The sequence below is a fragment of the Tenrec ecaudatus genome, chromosome 10, assembly GCF_050624435.1.
Source record: "Tenrec ecaudatus isolate mTenEca1 chromosome 10, mTenEca1.hap1, whole genome shotgun sequence".
Classification (NCBI taxonomy): Eukaryota; Metazoa; Chordata; class Mammalia; order Afrosoricida; family Tenrecidae; genus Tenrec; species Tenrec ecaudatus.
Window position 1 is genome coordinate 75741943 of NC_134539.1, and position 16276 is coordinate 75758218.

General features: G+C 44.9%; 1 protein-coding gene and 1 non-coding gene across 14 annotated transcripts in view; both read right to left on the reverse strand.

The window, feature by feature from the left end:
- Positions 1 to 16276, reverse strand: part of PRRC2B (proline rich coiled-coil 2B) — a 99171-nt gene that overhangs the window by 46089 nt on the left and 36806 nt on the right. For all 13 annotated transcript variants that reach the window (XM_075560614.1, XM_075560612.1, XM_075560613.1 and 10 more), the window contains 6 exons: positions 14724 to 14826; positions 11801 to 11873; positions 7595 to 7738; positions 5537 to 5778; positions 4950 to 5071; positions 4372 to 4514 (listed from right to left, as the gene is read on the reverse strand). In XM_075560614.1, coding sequence (XP_075416729.1) covers positions 4372 to 4514; positions 4950 to 5071; positions 5537 to 5778; positions 7595 to 7738; positions 11801 to 11873; positions 14724 to 14826 — 827 coding nt within the window. The remainder of the gene's footprint in view (positions 1 to 4371; positions 4515 to 4949; positions 5072 to 5536; positions 5779 to 7594; positions 7739 to 11800; positions 11874 to 14723; positions 14827 to 16276) is intronic.
- LOC142460570 (small nucleolar RNA SNORA9) lies at positions 13435 to 13567 on the reverse strand. Its single transcript, XR_012786750.1, has one exon. It is a non-coding gene; the product is annotated as a small nucleolar RNA SNORA9 (small nucleolar RNA).

Below are 16276 nucleotides of genomic sequence, written 5' to 3' on the forward strand. Positions count from 1 at the left end.
CAGTTCCGGGGCGACTTGGGGTGGGGGGGTGGGGTAGAGGGGGTAAGGAAGTGGTGTTAACAAACCCAGGGACAAGGGAAAAACATGGGACCCCAAATGGTAGAGAAGGGGGAGTGGCAGGCCTGGTGGGAAATGATCAAGGGTAAGGTTACTTAGAGAAGAGGTATACTCTAGCCCAGGTGGCGACGAAGCATGGTAGTAGGGCAGGAGGAAGGTCAAGGGAGATGGAGGAAAGAGCTAGGAGTCAAAGGGCATTCATGGAGGTCTAGACAAAGACATGTACATGCAAATATATATAGGAGGATGGGGAAATAGATCTATGTGTCTATATTTATAGGTCAAGTATTAAGGTGGCGGAAGGACCTTGGGCCTCTACTCAAACACTCCCTCAATGCATGAATACCTTCTTTTATTAAATTGGAACTCTATGATGCTCACTCACTCTCCCGACACAACAGCTGGAGCCAAAGTGAGTGAAAAAGTAAATGTGGTGAAGAAAGCTGATGGTGCCCGGCTATCAAAAGAGATAGTGACTGGGGTCTTAAAGGCTTGAAGATAAACAAGCGGCCATCTAGCTCAGAAGCAACAAAGTCCACATGGAAGAACACACCAGCCTGTGTGGTCGAGTGGTCCCAAAGGGATCAGTTACCAGGCATCAAAGAACAATAAATCATATCATTGACTGCACACCTTCATGATAGGATCGCTGAAGACAAATGGGTGCATAAGCAAATGTGGTGAAGAAAGCTGATGGTGCCCGGCTATCAAAAGAGATAGTGTCTGGGGTCTTAAAGGCTTGAAGGTGAACAAGCGGCCATCTAGCTCAGAAGCAAAAAAGCCCACATGGAAGAAGCACACCGGCCAGTGCGATCACGAGGTGCCCAAGGGACCAGGTATAAGGCATCATGCAAAAAAAAAGATATGTGTGTGTATGTATGTGTATATGTATATATGTATGTGTATATATCATATTAAATGAAGGGGGAAGTGCAGAGTGGAGACCCAGGGCCCAAGTGTCGGCCAATGGAGATCCCCTCATAGAGGGGTTTAGGAGAGGAGATGGGTTAATTAGGGTGTGAGGTAGTATCGATGAAGAACACAGCTTTCCCCCGGATCCTGGATGCTTCCTCCCCCAACTACCATGATCCGAATTCTACCTTGCAGGGCTGGATAGGACAGAGGCTGTACACTGGTACATATGAGGGTTGGAGGTACAGGGAATCCAGGGTGGATGATACCTTCAGGACCAAGGGTGTGAGGGACCATGCTGGGAGAGTGGAGGGTGAGTGGGTTGGAAAGGGGGAACTGATTACAAGGATCCACATGTGACCTCTTCCCTGGGAGAGGGACAGCAGAGAAGGGGGGAAGGGAGACTCCGGATAGGGCAAGATATGACAAAATAACGATGTATAAATTACCAAGGGCATATGAGGGAGGGAGGAATGGGGAGGGAGGGGGAAATAAAAAAGAGGACCTGATGCAAGGGGCTTAAGTGGAGAGCAAATGCCTCGAGAATGATTGGGGCAGGGAATGTATGGATGTGCTTTATACAATTGATGTATGTATATGTATGGATTGTGGTAAGAGTTGTTTGAGTCCCTAATAAAATGTAAAAGAAGAAAAGAGAAAAAAATGATTAGGGCAAAGACTGTATAGATGTGCTTTATACAATTGATGTATGTATATGTATGAACTGTGAAAAGAATTGTATCAGCCCCAATAAATTGTTAAAATAAATAAATAAATAGATTGAAAAAAAATTCCGGGATTAAAAAAACAACAGAGATTGTCTTTACCACTGGGGGGAGGCAAAGCTCTTACAGGTAGAACCCCAAAGTACTAACCATAAACTATATTCATAAATTCATATTTCATCAATTAAAATTCTCAAACATCCTGTCAAAAAATGAAGAGGCAAGGTACACAATGGAAACATTCTTACCAAATATTTATCTGTCAGGGAGATTATAAAAAGGGGATTCAAAAAGTTGATAGAAAAATGCCATTAACCTGTATTTCAGTTTTCCATGTACTGGTACACAGAATAGATTGAAAACAATCAAACACAAAAACAGCCTTCTAGCCAATCAACAATAGAAACAAATCTGAATAGACACTGCATTAGGGAAGATATACCAAAAGGCAAAAAGAAAAAAAAAACATAAAAATGTGCTGTTATCATTAGTCATCAAGAAAATGCAAATTAAAAGCACAACAGAGTTAACCACCACACCCCCCACTAGAATAAATGATGTTAAAAAGACTAAGGGAATGCTGTGATGACGTTGAGTAACCAGACTCTCATAGACTGCTACTGGGAATAAAAATATACATGGAACAAACATGGTAGGGAAAGTCTGGATTGTTCTTATAGAGTCTTCCCCGTCCCCTTGGACCCAATAATTGCAGTTTAGATAGTCACAAAATCAGAAACTCACAAAGGCAGTTCTACTATGATTTAAAGGGTCACTATGAGTCAGGCAGTATTGATGCGATGACAGTGAGAAGAAGAGATTTACTGAAGAGAAAAGAAAAGGCTACTCGCCTGGGGAAGGCACCTGGGGTGGGCGGTGCCCTGGCGCACTGTCCCCCCAACTCGCCTTCTTTTGTGAAATGCTGCTACCAGTTTACTAACAAACGCATTGGAAGGACTGCGGGATGGATGGCACAGCGAGTTTCAGAGGTCAGCTGGAGGCATGAGGGGCCCGCCCGGTGACAGTGCAGAGTACCGGCCACAAGGGTAGGGCCCAGCTGCAGGCAGGCACAGAACACTTGTGGGAGATATTACCTTTGTCAGAACAAAGAGCACGCATCTTATTTATTTGCATTGTTTGTGTTGTTGTTTGGCCCTAAGGCTGCTGGGAGATGGGAAGGGAGTGTGGTCGTTGTCCACTGCCGCTCACTCCCACCCAGTCGTGGCTGAGCCTTTTCCCAGCCTCCTGGGGCCTGGTGGCACGAGGAGGCCACCAGTTAGACCCCATGTTCCCCAGGTAGCCACACGTTAATATCTGGTTTCAGTTACAATCCTGTTTCTAAGGAAATGCGGCAAAAATTTTGTTTTTTCAAGAGTTAATTTCCTCCCTGTTCCATCTGACCACCAGCCAGACAACTTTCCTTCCCCCCCTCATCCAAACCGCCCCTTTTCCAGTATCTCTAGAAAATCCTCTTTCTAGAGTGCTCCCCCATAAAACCCCACAGTGGCACATGGGTGCTGCTGAGCTGTGCGCTGTGCCGGAGTGGCCTGTCTGGGCTGGAAACACTCGTGAGCATTCCTGTAGAGTTGTTTGCCTTATGGCTATCTGTCAGAAATGCGGACTGCAAAAACAAGGAGCCTTAGTGAATGTACAGTACCTAGACTTCTGGGTCCCCAGGACACAGAAGAGGCAACTTTGCTATTTGGTCCAGTCAGTGGACACCTTGTGATATAAATGTGGAAATGAAAAAAAAAACAAAAAACCATTTGCACAAAAAAAAAAAAGGCTACTCATAAAGAGGGCGGAAAAATGAAATGTAGTACATTCATACCACCAAGTGCATCTCAGAAACTCAGAACCTACTGATCTGGCTCAATGGCAATGGATTCTTGGTTTACAGATCAACAACACTGCAGCTCAGAAGCCAGTGTGATATTGGAGAACAGAACCTGAGTGTAGAAGAATCATACAATCTATGTTTCAGGCTCATAGAAAGCTTTAAAATCACCAAACCTGATCTAGAGTGAAAATACTGAGTGGTTGCCTCTAGGGGAAGGTGGCAGGAAGGAAGGGGCAAAGGTGAAGGAAATGGTCTTTTATCTTGACAGGAGTGTGGATCACCCAAATGTGTTCATTTGTCAAAATGGTACAATAAAGATGTGTCTTTCCATGTACATAAAATGTACTTCAAATAGTGATACCAGAAGGGGAGGGGGAAGGGGAGGAGTGAAGGGGGAACCAATTGCACGGGGGCCGGGGGGGAGGGGGGGAGGAGAGATACACAATCGAAACCATGAGGGAAGGGAGACATTGGTAGGTGTAAGATAAGAAAATAATAATAATTTATATCAAGTAGTCATGAGGTGGGGGAGGGAGGAAAAAAAAGAAGCTGGTACCCAGGGTTCAATAGAAAGTAAATGTCTAGAAAAGAATGATGGCAACATATGTATAAATGAATTGGATACAATTGATGCATACATTGTTATAAGAGCCCCAATAAAATGATTCATTAAAAAAAAAAAAGTACTTTAAAAAACACAAAAACAACCCTACCCTTGTTCCCATCTTGCTGCTGGGAATCTACCACGATGCCAAAGGACTGGTTCCCATGGTCAGCAGAGATGGGCTCTAGTTCTGCTTTTCCTAAACCAAAGATTCGAAGTCCACCATGACTCACCTGCCCAGCCATCGTCAGCATCGGTGTCCAAGTCATCAAGGCCCTTCAAGTTTTCCGCATTGATGATGGTTGGCCGTGGCGCTCGTTCCACCAGCTGCCTTAGCGGCCGGATTGGGCGAGTCATTCCCAGCCTGGTTTCTTTCCTGATGAGAAAGAGATGGGGGACTTGTGTAAAGTATATGGAAGGAAGCAAAAGCAACTACCTTTCCCAAAGTCAGTACTACTAACATTGTCAACATTTTGCTTTTAACATTGAAATCATTTCCTTTAAAAAGAAATCGTGAACAAACACACCCCAGAGAAGTTATGCCACATTGGGGCATTTAAGATGCTCAGTGATAGCACCCATCAGCAAAAAACAGATGCCAAAGCATCAACCATCCCAGAATCCTGAAATTCTCACTGAATCTCTTGTTCACCACCAAATGCCATTTACCCCGATGCACTCTGGGGATTGATGGCTGGAGTTTAGGTTTACTGACAAGCACTTTCATACATGAGCCCAATATCTTGTGTGCATGATCATCACTAGCAGAAGTAATTTCTACACACCAAATCACAATGTAACACACCCTTACCCATCTTGGTCGTTCATCTGGAACTGTCTAAAAGGAACACGGGGTTCAAGGCGGAGCTGAGGAAGGGGGAAAGATCCTCGTTCCACTGTACCCTGGTTCTCTGATGACTGTGGTGAACACATCTGAAACATAATATCAATGAATAGCATTTTCTGGTAATGGCCCAAGTTCTAAGTTTCACTTGAATCATAATTTGTTTTGAAGAAGGGAAAATGAGCGAAAGAAGAGCAAAGTCTTGGGGTTTCCTAATTAATCCTACCACTCTATCCCCCATCCTTTTCCTGCTGCCAGTAGGTAAATTTGGGGGCGTGTTGTCTTGGGCATGCCTGCCTCTCCTTTTCCTAAAGCACCAAGGCTAACGTAATATCCATTATCACCAGGGAGAGAAACCAAAGACCCTAAAGATTTGAAAAGGGAGAGAGAAAATATAAAACTAAATGGAAACCTCCAAAGTAAGTTATCAGAGCAAAGAACAAAACTGGGGGGGGGGTGCCTCAAGATGGACATTCAACCACTTGAACCAGGTTCTGCTGGACACGAACAATCCAACTTTATGGGACAAAAAATTGTACACTCTGAAGACTTACAAAAGCAGGAAGCATGTCATGGTATGTAGGTGGGTGGTGTACATTTCCCATGAACTGTGAAGCCCCTTTTCGGACAGGCTGAGCCGGGCGGAGAGAGGGGTCCTTAGAATCGCTGGTACATGCCGAGGAGGGGGTTCCATCTCCCGTACTCGAGTTCCTGCTGCCCAGCTCAGTTGGGGAGGCGCTCAGAGACGCGGCAGAAATTATGTTTCGCCCACCGCCCTCCCTCCAGCTTGTCACATCTGGAAATTGAAAAGGTGCAAAAAGGGAGAGGGAAGAGGAGGGGGAAGGAGGGATCATATGAGGTTCTGAAGGTCAAGGGACCCCCTCATTTACAAAAAAATAAATAACACACACACCCCAAAAAAAACACCCAACCCAAAAGTGAAGAATCAAGTTAACTGGTCGAGTATGATAGGGAATGAAGGGGCAGACACCTGGCCAGTGAGCTCGAACTTTCTGAGGGGAGAATCTTGATTATATGGGAAATATAAAAAATACAGTCTACTCAGAGAAGGGGAGGCGAAGTAAGACCCGGTCTCTTCTATTGCTAGCAATCACATATGTCTGCAGATCTCCTATTCCCGAGAAGATCCCTGAGGAAAGTGAGTTAGCCCTCCTTAGGGCACAGTGCTCAGGATTAGACTTTACATGAAAAGTTTACATCGAAAAGTTCTGGAAACAAGGTTTTCATCTTTGTGTAACAGGAGCACCTGTTTTACAAAGCTTCCCCACCACCAGTGAAGATGAGGGAGGGATCCAACCCACCAGGCCTAGCCTCTACCTGCTCCTCTCACCTCCTGTGAGGTACTTCCACAGGCTTCGGCTAAAAATCTGAAAGCCTACCCACACAACTCTTTTGGGTGAGGCTCTCCATTATCAATGCAGCAAGATCCAATGGAAACTATTACAGAACTATGCAAGGTTAGAGGAGACTGAAGATCTTCCTTTTCCATCAACTTTGGAGTAGGAGTTTCAAAGGAAAGCTCCCTGAGTGATGTGACCCTAAAAGAAAGACAGCCAGGAGAGGAGCCACTCAGCTACAAGCCCCTAAACCTGCCCACATGATCTTGAACAAGCCCTCTAGATCGTTTTTGTCCTCTGAAATAAGGATGTGGAAGCACACCCCGAAGGTCCTAGTTCTGAATTTCTATAATCCTACCTAAGCTCATTTTAACTAATCCCAGGAAGATATACTTCTTGGCCTAAAGACTTTGATTATGAAATGACACTACACAAAAGGACCCTGTGTCGTATAGGACATTGGAAAGGCAGTAATGGTGTAAGTTAAGAGCTCCATAGAGATGATTAAATGCCAGAGATGTCAGTTCTGACTGAGATTCTGCACTACCAACAGAAAAGATCTTGGGGATTAACCCAGACAAGCAAACAGCCTCCACCCTGACATGCCAAGATTCAATCATGTCACAAAATACAATAGCCAATTCAGAATCCCTGACTATAACAGATAGAAAATTTCATTCCTAAACAGCATGTATTACCAGCCAGTATCACTACACAGCCCTGCTGGCTCCTTGGCCAGAAACTAGAAAGCGGGGAGAATCAGTGCTAGACTGGCTACCTAACAACCCCCAAAGGAATGTATTACCAACCAAGGTGCAGATTTGCCTGGGAGTAATAGAGGACATTGGAGAACAGCCTTTTAAACAAACTCCCCAAGTGATTCTGATAAGATTTGGCTGGTTTAGGAACCAGTGGTTTGGAAAACAAGAGCCCAAATCAGGACTCAAGTTAATTGGTCCTTTGGCTGTCATTGCTATGACCAGGCAAACATAAGAGAGCTAACATCTGGATGGCAGATGGGAAGGGGAGAAGCCTGGCAGAAAGGCAGGAGTGATGCCCGTAACAGCCTGGGGAATCCAGGTAGCAGATGCACAGAGCAGGCAGAGGCTTAATCGCTCTGTTGCCTGAGTAAGTACCCTGAGACCCCAGGAGCTCTATCTGGGAACTGGCACTCATCAAAAAGGGCACAAAGACAAGAAGGGGGAAATCCTGCTGGTCCAACATGTGCCAAAACAGAGGCTTCTGCTCACTTACTCTGAGGGCGGAGGCTTGGTCCTGGCCCATACGACAGATCTAAGACGCCCTTTTCTTTGCCAGCCTTGTCCTGCCCGCCAGCTGCTTTCAGCGTCGGAAATTCCTCGGGAGAGAAGGATAATAGTCGGCTTGAGCCCCTTAAACCTGTCACGAAAACCCAAAAGACTTAATGAGATCAGAACTAACAGTTCTTTGCTTTACAAACTCTACAACATGTTTAAAGCTACTCTGCCCAGAAGTAGGCCCTTTTTAAGTGAGCCGAGCAATGTTGGCATTCTATTCTGTCAGAGCTGCATTAGGGGCTCCCCAAGGGTGACAAGGGCAACCAGTTAACTACTAGAGACACAGACAGACACACACACACACACACACACACAGTGCACCACACCCTTGTTTGGCTCCCATGCAGAGTGAACTCACTCTGGGAAAAGGGTCAGGGAGGAAGGCTGCTGCTCCAGTTAACTACTAGAGACAGACAGACGGGCACGCAGTGTGTGCAGAGAGAGAGAGAGAGAGAGAGAGAGAGAGAGAGAACACCACACCCTTGCTTGACTCCTATGCAGAGTGAGTTACACAGGGCAAAGGGTCAGGGAGGAAGGCTGCTGCTCCAGTCCAATTCCTTCCTAGATTGTGGAAGAAGTCGGTAAGGCCTTCTCATAGCCTGGGCGGCAGACAACCACTATTGTCAGCAAGTCCATCAGTGCAGTCACTTGGTGGTAATGTCTACAGAATGAATGCCTCTCACAAAGTCTCCCCAAACAAAGGCCCCTTCCAGATATTTGGATTGCTCCTCCTCCTAGGTTCCAGTTGCCATGATCTATCAAACTCCACATGACCACAGACACACTCTTCATTCAAGAATCCGTTTCTTTGTTCTTTCACCCCCACCCCAACCATTCTTTTAACTTTACAGAAGAAATCTTTTCTTATTTTTCTTCCTGTCACCAGAAGAGTATCTGAGTAGCTTTTACCCCCCTGATAAAAAGAAAAATGCATTTTAGGAATGAAATTTGATTCTTATCTGTAATAAGTAGCACATGCACACACCTATGTCAATTTTCAAACTGCTGTGATCTCGTACAGCCCAAAGTCTGAGTGTGAATGGTATGCCCTACTCCCCCAATAGTTGAACTCACATTCCCTTACAGGCATGATGCTTAACACCACAGATTCATGGGCTTTTCCAGAAAGATGCAGTTAACTGGGACGCCTGCAGATGCACAAGGCAGCCATTCCCTTTAGTAAAGAGGTCCAGGGTCAAACAAACCTGCCAGGCCTGTAAGTGGTCAGGCTAACTAACTCACCAGAGAGAAATACCCAGAGGAACAGGAAGAACTTCTGCTCTACTGAGGGCATTTGTTTTAATATGGTAGAATTAAAATTCACAATCAAACAGCCAATGTGGCTGTTTCAACTTTGGTAAAAAATAATTAAATGGATGAATCCTCCTTAGACACACAGGAGAAAAAGGGTAGAATTCAAAATTTCAAATCAATAGTAGCAGTATCCCTAAGGTTTCGATGTACAGTTTTTTATGTCAAACATGAAAATTCTTCACATTATCTCCTCTCTGGGACAAACATAGGCAGTAAAATCCAGTGGTTTCCTCCAAGGTCACTTATTAAAGGACCTGGATGTGTTCCAGGAAAGGGGCTCTCAGGTGAGACAGACCACCATCAACATCCTGTGTGAGAAGAGTGGAATTCCAAAGAGTCATGAAAATATTCATAGCTGATACTCCTCAGTCCTCACTGTTCTGCTGGACACATGACCCTGGCCTAAGAGGTGAGCCAGGAGTCTGATTCTCACTCCCACCTGACAGGGAGGGCCTTGAGTGCATCAACTCTCCTCTCCAGCTATTGGACTTGCCTGTATCCTGAAGGAACTGTTTGATGTTGATAGAGTTTTGTACTGTACTCCACAATTACTCTTGAATTACCTTTTATTTTTGACAGGCCAATAGTCCTATTGTTCGAAAGCAAAAAGGTATGCACTAGACCTTCTCCTCTTTCCCTTGTACCCCTTCTACCAGGCTCGCTTCCTCTCTCTTAAAAAAGCCCTTTCATCCCAAGACTTTACAAACTAAACATGCTTTTTAAGTGTATTTTCCTTACCCCCATTTTCTGCACAAATGGCGTATTATACAGACTATTCCCTGCTTTCTTCAGCTCAAGAGTGTATCTGAGATTTTGCTATAGCAGTGAAGTACGGTCGCTTTAATGGCCCAATAACAATTCATTAAAGAACCAGAAACTGATTGTGATTTCAAAGACCGCTTCTAAATTTTCAGCTGTTACAACAAATAAACATATAAAAATGACTAACTTATAATTTCACACATGGGCAAGTACAATTTATACGACCTTCTCCTACAAGCTCAACTGCTAGCTAAGGACATGCATATGCATATTCCAACACTGTTGTTATAGAGAGTTACTGAGGCGACTGGAACCCAGTGACTGCAGGACAGAGTAGGGTTTCCTAGACTGTGACCTCTATGGGGCCTCTCCTCCCACCTCTCAACTGATGGGAGCCCCCTGCGGCTCTCTGGGTCAGCAACCAAGCCCCTTTCCAGGGCGTGGCAGGGCTCCTTAGTATTTTGATAGACAGAACTGTGCTTTTTTCTTCATCTTGGTAGGATCAAAACTAAAACATTCTACTTATTTAATTTTAAAAAAAGGGAAAGAATCCTAACTTAACAAAAATACAGGGTATACTAACCTTGTATATTAATGGATCTTTAATGATCTCCTGGGATATTGAGATGTGTATCTAGCACAGCCCAATTCTACTTCCCAGCTCTCTACTCCCAGAGCTCGCTCTCTGCATCTCACATATCAGGTGGGAAAATGAACAATGCTAAGGCATGGGTCCACACTGCTCCTCCCTACCCACCCCACCCCCCCAATCCATCCCAAAATGTATGGAGGGGCCTAGTATTTGGATCTGATTGCTCTAGAGAAGCTGGTGATTGGAAAGCTCCACCACAGCCACTTACGAATTTGGTTATTTCACGTTCAAGACTCAGAAAGTCTTCAACCCCACAGCCATTGAACCCAGAAGGGGCATGTCCTTCTAAGTACTGGAGTCTGAGAGGGGTTTGGGAAAGGGTGAGGCTGTATTTTCTAAAACAAGCCTTGGCTGACAGCAGGGACATATGGAAGATGGATGACAACCCCCCAGACAGGAGGTAAAGGTCTACAGAAAGATTGCCTAGACAGACTGCTTAAGCAAAGAAAGAGCATGTGTGGAATCTCACTAATGAATTACTTTGAAATAACTGTTCATCCTATTATGATTCCCTATGCAGCCTGGAGGTTTGGCCTAATTTGGTCTGCACGGTGTGCTCAAAATATCTGAACCATAATAATCAACTGACCTGAGTCCTGCGTTAATTCTTAGCTGGCACCAAATGCTTGGGGTGGGGTGGGGTGGGGCAGGGTTGTGTATGAACAATTTACCTGTTGTCTAAGACACACACTCTGTGATGTATCTCCATCCTAATCCCTTTCACCTATCACCCAAAGACTTTACTTTGTTCCAGACCTGGCCTTAGAAGCCACTGGAATTTACAATCCCCGATCTAAACAGTTGTCCAGCATATAGTTTTGAAGACCTTAAAAAGGAGAAAACCATTCTTTCCTTCTCCCATCTCTCCACCCTTCCTCTAATCAATTACTCTGTAGCAGCAGGAGCTGGCTACATGTCCTGAGTGCTTCCTAGGCCAAGGGAGACACTAATGGATAACAAACACCACAGATCGCTTTTGTGTAAATGCTTAAAACCAAGCAGGGCAATCCCCAAGGCTAGGTTATTTATAAATCCAAGCCTGAAGCTAACACCATGCAACACAACACCTCCTCCTTGCATTCCCAAGAGATAGGAAGTAGATGCATCTTGGCAATACTACTAATTCCCTCAGCAGCACAGCCCAGCTGAAGAATGCAGGGCCAGCCACTCCGGTGTCAAGAGGAACGTCTTTAGCAATAATCATCAATGAGATCAATCAGCACTTGTACAATCAGCATTTCCACCACTGTGGCAAAAGCAAGGGCTCCAGATAGTATTAACCCCTCACATAAGAAATTCCGCGAAGGCATCCTGGCCAAAGACTGTCCAGACCCAACCAAAAAGGTACAGGAAATGTACACCCCTCTCCTTACTCAACCACCCACCCCAATGCGGCCCACTCCAACATGAACTTACCACCTTCGTGTCCTGCTGGCTTTCCATTCAGCTGTGCCCATGACTTTGGTCCACCTGGCACTGAATTTATATTCTGAAAGAAGGGAGAAAATCAGAAAATAGCCAGCCCAGTAAATCTGTCTACTAGCTAAGCATGCTAGGACAAGGAGCTAAAACAGGTTTAAACCTTGGATGCAACCCCTCCCACTTACTGAGAAGTATTTAAACATAGCAACATTAGGGGTAGGGGCATCATCTTACTCTGTGCAGTGAGCCTAAGGACCACATTACCGATGAAAAGTAAGACAGGGACAAGTGGCTAGTTCGGTCACCACAGCTGGTCATACAGCACAGAAAGGTTTCAAGCCCATGTTAGCCTTCACCCTGTGGTCTGGCACATTTTGTTAGGTTGTCTCTCATGTCCCCTAGAGCTACTCTGTCTTGCCACAGAGGAAGCAATGCCTAATTCCAAATTATGTCTCAAAACAGTGTGTGCCAATGCAAACACCGGAAACCCAGTGTGCCTGATTTTGCTGGACAAGCCAGTTGCATCACCCTCTGTAATTATTGTTATTCTACAAGACAGGCCTCCCCAAGTGAGAGGCCTTCCTCCTTCCCTGATCTGGAGAGCTGCCACCTTGGCCTCAGGCCCACTGGCTTAACCTTTGTTAAAAGCTAGGCACCGGGCTAGACACACCCTGCCTTACCAAATTCTTACCACACCTGGGAAAGCAGATTCAGAGAGGAATGACTAGACTTAAAAACACCCAGCCAGAGTGGCAGGTCCAGGACATAGGTCCAGTCTGACTGTGCCCAAAGGCCTTTCTACCTGCAAACACTGACCTTGTCTGCCTTTACCAACAACATTCAACTAACAACCTTGCCCTGTCAACAGATGGCAGATGCATATAAAAGTCTGGCAGAGGGTCACTTACTGGGCTAGGGATTAATTCTTCTTTCCTATCACCTCTCCCCACACCCTCATGCACCGTTCTCAATATGCACACAAGGTTGGCAACTGTTTCTCTTGCCTTCACTGTAGAGCTGACAACAACCCTTTTATTGATCAGTTGTTCTGCTTGCTGTGTATAGGGTCCCTACAGGTTTTACCCACACAGAACACAGGTGGAATGTACCAGCAGCATGACTGAGCCGTGATATTGGGAGAGCCCGAGAAACAACAGGAAGAAAGGAAGTGCTAGGATGGGTTTCTACTCTCCTTCTTTCAGAACACTGTAAGCCCGTACCTCCCACTTGGTGCTGAGACACGGGATTATTGCCCTGCCCTTCCTCACCAGGGGCTAAAAGAACTTATGCCTATAGGGCCCACAAGAAGCTAATAACATCACTGGTGACATTCACTCAAATATAAACTAAACATAAACTCAACAGGAACTAGTCAATTTAGATCAGTAGACAGGGACTCTATAAAGAGCAGAAACGGTTCCTATCTCTGAGGTAAAAGTTTAAAACTCTCAACATCCTGGGTGTCTCTTCTTCTTCCTCCTCACTTGCTTCCAGAAATGAGAGAAAAAAAACCCTAAGTAACAGCTAAGAGGAGCTGCACGCAAGATGGAACAATCCTCTTGCCAACTCCAGGACTGGGCTTCTCCACACTGACTTCGGAATAGCCCCCTTGGCAAATGCTCTTTCTTTTCTGTCTGAAATGTCCATAACCTCGCTCTGGAGATGGTCCAGGGCAAGGCCTCAAATGGTTTCAACACTGTTCTTGCAAGCACTGAAGGAAGCACAGGGTCACTGCAGACCCAGGCATGTAATAGCTGGCCAAACCTTCCTCAGTGAAGAGCTGAGCCAGCAGTATCAGTGATGAGGTTCAAGTATATCTGATTTTGAACAAGTTCCATGAGTGAGTCACATATACAGACTGGGTTGAAAAACCAGGATTCCATACTCTCATAGCTTTGAATTACAGTGGGGGGGGGGGCGCATGAGAGGGGGATGTAAAGACAATAGGACCTAATGGATTTAGACCAACAGATGAGGATTTTCACAAAAACCTAATTTTTTTTTCTCTTTAATCTTAAAACATAGCTCTGAAGAGGATGAAAGCATAGGGGCGGGGTTCTCCTTCGGGCAAAACCACAGACTTTCCCCATCTACAAGAGGGCTTGGTTACATTATTACAGATTGAGAGTGGCAGCTCTGGCCTTACCCACACTGCCCACATAGCAATACCAAGGAAAACCTGGAAGACTCATGATGTTGTCAAGACACCTGGTGAATGCGAGGTCTTTTTGACTGCACATCTTCATCTTCTAAAAAAGGCCTCATAGACTTTTCAACTAGATTTCTAGCCATCAACTAATCTATATAATCCCCCTGTATAGAGACAGACTCTAATGGACAAGTATAATATTAGCACTTCCTCAGTTAAATAATAAATCTCTTTAGAAAACACATTTTGTAAATGGATCAACAAATAGTGGGTGAAAGCTGAGTGCTTTCCAAAGTGTGCCCGGTGAGGCAGAAAGCCTTGGAGATATTTGGCAAATAAAGTTCGTAGGAAAAATTAACTTGGAAAATGCTATCCATCGGGCCCTCCTCTGAGAGACAAGACCCCTAACATGTACCCAAGAGCACAGCATGCTCATTTTGTGTTCTGAACTCTCCTAAGCTAACACTTTCGTCTTCCTCTGACTCTGGTTTCCAGGGAGCACACATTGGGAAGAGGCAGGCCAAGCCTGAAATCTAGCCTGAGGGGCTGACAGGAACAAAAGTAGCTAGTTAGAGAATAGTTTGTATTTGGAGTCTTTCACAAAAAGCTGCAGAGTAAAGTGCTTCAACTGACCACTGATGATGACAATCTTTCAGCCTCAGTTTCTAAAGCCCCTGGAATGAATGGGTTATGCTAGATCACACCCCTCAGTGACAACTCCCCTCCACCCCCAACAAGGGCTATGAGGCCAGAGAAAATAGAACCTACCTCCTGACTGATTGACTGTGTCGGTTTCTGTAAGTTGGAAACAGATTTCTGCAAACCCGGCTGCGGCTGCGACTCCGGCGGCTGAGAGGCCGTTGCACTGGAACTAGACAAAGAAAGGACAGACAGTTGGGATTAGATGAAGCACTGGATGAGTTGACAAGATGCCTCTGAATTCAGAAGCCACAACTGCTCCCTAGGAGCAAAGACCCTCCCTGACAAGGAAAGAGAACACCTTCCCCAACAGACTGTTAGACAGACAAAGACTAATGAGACTGAACTATGTTTGAGATCTGTTCACTCTGACAGTTCACTGGGTAGGACACTTATCTGCCTCTTGGCATTCTCCAGCTGCCATGATTTGAAAGTTCACTGCAAACAACAGAAGCCATGGAAGATCTGTCAGTAGAGAAATTGGGTGACCAGAAAGAAGGGGCTCTGAGTCTCTAACTCCTGAAAAAGTACTCACAGATACAGGGCGTTGACTGCCTTGGTCTGCCATGAGCAGACCACCAGTTAGTTCATGCATAATTTGTTTTAATTCATCCACTGCAACCCCCTTAATGTCCTATTTTTTTGCTGTTATTGTTGTTCAAAGAAATATTTATTTCTGATGAAAATAAGTGTATAAATACATGTAACACAGAATTGATCCTAATCTCATCTCCCAGAGAAAAACACCACGCAAATTTTCCTAGGCATAGTTAACATCACCAATGGGCTAGATCCGCATTTAGCCAATTTCCTAATGTTTTTCTATTACAGTTAAAACTGCAGTGGGCATTTGTGTATTATTACCTTTGCACTTGTGTATAAGCAATTTTATTAGTGTAAGAACCTAGACAAAGAATCACTGGATCAAAACATATGAAATGTTTCGAAATTTCGGTATTGCCAAGCTGTCTCCCTGTGCCATTCAATGCACCTCCACAGAAATCCTGGAAAAGAACCTCTAGGAAGGTTTCTGAATGAAGCCTTCCTGACTCAGCAGCCTCCCAGTCACTTTCAATTCAACTTTTCACCAGAGGAGGTTTGGGAGAGAGGGCAGCCCTCCACTTGGCCAGAATCCATCCAGTGGCAATCTGTAAGCTGAAGCCAAACTCCACAAATAACACGGTCTTCCAAGGTTTACTTAACCCAAGTAACAACTCACCATTCATGATTATTACAACTCACCATTCAAAATTATTACAAAAATCCTTCTCTTACATCATCTTCTACCTAAAATAGAAGCTTCTGGATAGTGTCTCCAAACCTGTGTATGGACTCCCAGCGAGGCCCAGCCTGCCCCTCCTGACTCCACCACCTCCTTGAGGAACGATATGCGACAGGGGGCAGCAGCCACTAACTCTCTCTCTTTTACCTCATCCCTGAAAGAAGTGCTTGGCAAATGTCAATAAAGCTGTATGATCATTTTTATGTGAATCCTGGGTGTCACTGGCTAAAAGGGGTAAAACTGTTTTCTCTAGAACTTTCAGTCACAGAGGTATTTCTATATTTAAGAGTGAAACATGTAGTCTTTATTTCATGACAGAGCTTAGAGTGTGCACCATTTA